This window comes from Brassica oleracea, chromosome C4, assembly GCF_000695525.1.
Source record: "Brassica oleracea var. oleracea cultivar TO1000 chromosome C4, BOL, whole genome shotgun sequence".
Lineage (NCBI taxonomy): Eukaryota > Viridiplantae > Streptophyta > Magnoliopsida > Brassicales > Brassicaceae > Brassica > Brassica oleracea.
This window is the reverse complement of record NC_027751.1, coordinates 19,868,231-19,871,128: the sequence shown is the minus strand read 5'-3', so window position 1 is coordinate 19,871,128 and position 2,898 is coordinate 19,868,231. Positions and strand designations below refer to the sequence as shown.

At 45.2% G+C, this 2,898-nt stretch overlaps 1 protein-coding gene across 1 annotated transcript; it reads left to right on the top strand.

Annotated features, from left to right (window-relative positions):
• The first annotated feature begins 284 nt into the window (after window positions 1-284).
• Window positions 285-995, top strand: LOC106338335. The gene has a single exon (XM_013777340.1). The coding sequence runs from the start codon at window positions 285-287 to the stop codon at window positions 993-995; it is 711 nt and encodes a 236-aa protein (XP_013632794.1).
• Window positions 996-2,898: the final 1,903 nt, after the last annotated feature.

The following is a 2,898-nucleotide window of genomic DNA, read 5'->3' as shown; positions in this document are numbered from 1 at the left end:
GGAATGAGGTCCTGCCTAAGGGGAGCCTGCTGAGAATAAAACCCTAAAGCAAGGGATCGACCTCTCCAAGGCTTAGAGACTAAGACTAAACGGCTAGAATTAGGGTTCTTACTCAATACCTTGTAATCTTGCTTGTTCTATCTAATAAAAGTCTCTTCAAGCCTATCTTTCCATTATTCTTTAAAACCCCTACGAAATATATACAAACACACCCGGTTTACCAGCCTATCCATCGTTCCGTAGTACTCACAAAGAGCCTACACAAAAATCCCCTAACACCTTCTATGCGCAGCTTGATGAAAGAGTTGATCTCTGGCAAGGTAACTGGAGACAGTGAACTATTGATGGTTTCAAAAGAGTGCACTGCGGTACTTCAGAACAAGCCGATTAAGAAATTGGATAATCCAGGCAAGTTTGTTCTCTCCATACAAATTGGGAGAACCGTATTCGCCTGTTCTCTATGTGATCTGGGTTCCAGCGTCAATCTCATGCCTTACTCCGTGGAAAAACGACTGGGCTTCACAGACTTCAAGCCGACAAGAATTTCCCTGGTGTTCGCCGATAGATCAGTCAAGTCACCGGTGGGTATTCTGGAAGACCTTCATGTCCGATTGGGTAACACGTTTGTTCCGACATATTTTGTGGTTCTGGAGGTTGAAGAAGAACCGAGAGATCCACTCATCCTAGGTCGTCCTTTCTTGTGCATAGCTGGTGTGATCATCAATGTTCGACAAGGAAGGATTGATCTTCACCTAGGAGACATTGCGATGAAGTTCGAAATGAACCAATTGCTGAAGAAACCGGTGCTAGATGCGCAGACCTACACCGTTGAGGATAAAGATCAGGCGCTTATCCCTCAAGAAGGAATGATTGAGGAAATCCTGACCGACGATCCACTCGAGCTAATCCTGATCTGTTCTAAGACAGAGCATAACGTCATGAGCGTGGACGCGGATGGCTACGACAATATGCTTGACTCTGCCAAAAGCATGTAAAGGCTCTTCGCCTATCTAAGTCTGGGGGAGAAAGACGAGAGCAATCAGAGGGATGCCACTGGAGCAGTTGCTTCGAAAGGCGCTACTAAGCCGAACATGCAACTCGATGATCCATGGAGCGAACTGAAAGCTCCAAAGATCGAGCTTAAATCACTCTCTACGGGGCTCAGGTACGCGTTCTTAGGGCCAAATTCCACTTATCTTGTTATTGCGAACTCTGAACTGAACAATGTGGAAACAACTAAACTTTTGTGTGTGCTAAGAAAGTACCGTAAGGCATTAGGTTATTCTCTAGCTGACATTCACGGCATTTCACCTGATCTTTGCATGCATAGAATACATCTAGAAGATGAATCGATGACTTTTACAGAACATCAGAGGAGGTTAAATCCAAATCTTAAAGATGTTATAAAGAAAGAGATAATGAAACTTCTAGAGGCTGGTGTGATCTATGCCATCTCTGATAGTAACTGGGTTAGCCCTGTTCATGTAGTTCCTAAGAAAGGTGGAATAACTGTCATAACAAATGAGAAGAATGAATTGATCCCTACTCGAACAGTAACTGGACATCGCATGTGCATTGATTTTCGCATATTGAATGATGCGAATCGCAAAGATCACTTTCCACTACCTTTCATTGATCAGATTCTTGAACGATTGGCTAACCACCCATACTATTGCTTTTTAGATGGTTACTCAGGTTTCTTTCAGATCCCTATCCACCCAGATGATCAGGAGAAGACGACGTTCACATGCCCATATGGCACGTTTGCCTACAGGAGAATGCCATTCGGCTTGTGCACTGCTCCTGTGACCTTTCAACGTTGCATGATGTCTATTTTTACTGACCTGATTGAGGTCATAATGGAAGTTTTCATGGATGACTTTAGTGTCTATGGAAGCTCCTTTTCTGCTTGCTTGAAAAACCTGTGCAAGGTGTTGCAGCGATGCGAGGAGAAGGATCTAGTGCTAAACTGGGAGAAGTGTCACTTCATGGTCAAAGATGGGATTGTTCTCGGGCACAAGATCTTTGAGAAGGGGATCGAGGTCGACAAAGAAAAGATTGAGGTGATGATGAGCTTGCAACCCCCAACGTCAGTCAAGGGAATCATGAGTTTCTTAGGACACGCTGGTTTTTACAGGAGGTTCATCAAGGATTTCTCAATGATCGCAAGACCACTCACGAGACTGCTTTGCAAGGACACCAAGTTCGAGTTTGATAGCGACTGCTTGACTGCCTTCCATACGATAAAAGGAGCCTTGATCAGTGTGCCGGTTGTTCAGCCTCCAGACTGGGACTTACCTTTTGAGATCATGACAGATGCGAGTGATTTCGCAGTAGGAGCAGGGCTGGGACAGAGAAAAGATAAGAAACTGCATGTGATCTACTACGCGAGCATGACTATGGATGAAGCCCAATGCCGATATGCCACAACCGAGAAGGAGCTTTTAGCCATTGTCTATGCCGTCGAGAAATTTAGGTACTACCTAGTAGGTTCTAAAGTGATAGTGCACACAGACCACGCAGCTCTGAGGTACTTGCTGACAAAGAAAGATGCCAAACCGCACCTGCTCCGATGGATCCTCCTACTCCAGGAATTCGACATTGAGATCAAGGACAAAAAAAGAATTGAGAATGGAGTCGCCGACCATTTGTCAAGAATGAAGATCGACGAAGAGACTGCTCTTGATGAGTCTCTGTAACACCCCCGAACTGTTTTAGGCATAGGTCAAACCACCGGCCAACAATCAAACAAGAACATGACCGACGGTCCGACCGTCTACCAAGGTTCAGGAGCGCTACAAGACGGGTTAAAGGGCAATCCAGCCAAAGTTACAAAAAGTGCAATTCGTAACTAGGCCAGGCTACCCACTAACACGTCCCGTCACCTAAGGCTTCTCA

Excerpts from the sequence above, each read along its gene's own strand:
- LOC106338335 (XM_013777340.1), top strand. The coding sequence starts at position 285 with ATGCGCAGCTTGATGAAAGAGTTGATCTCTGGCAAGGTAACTGGAGAC.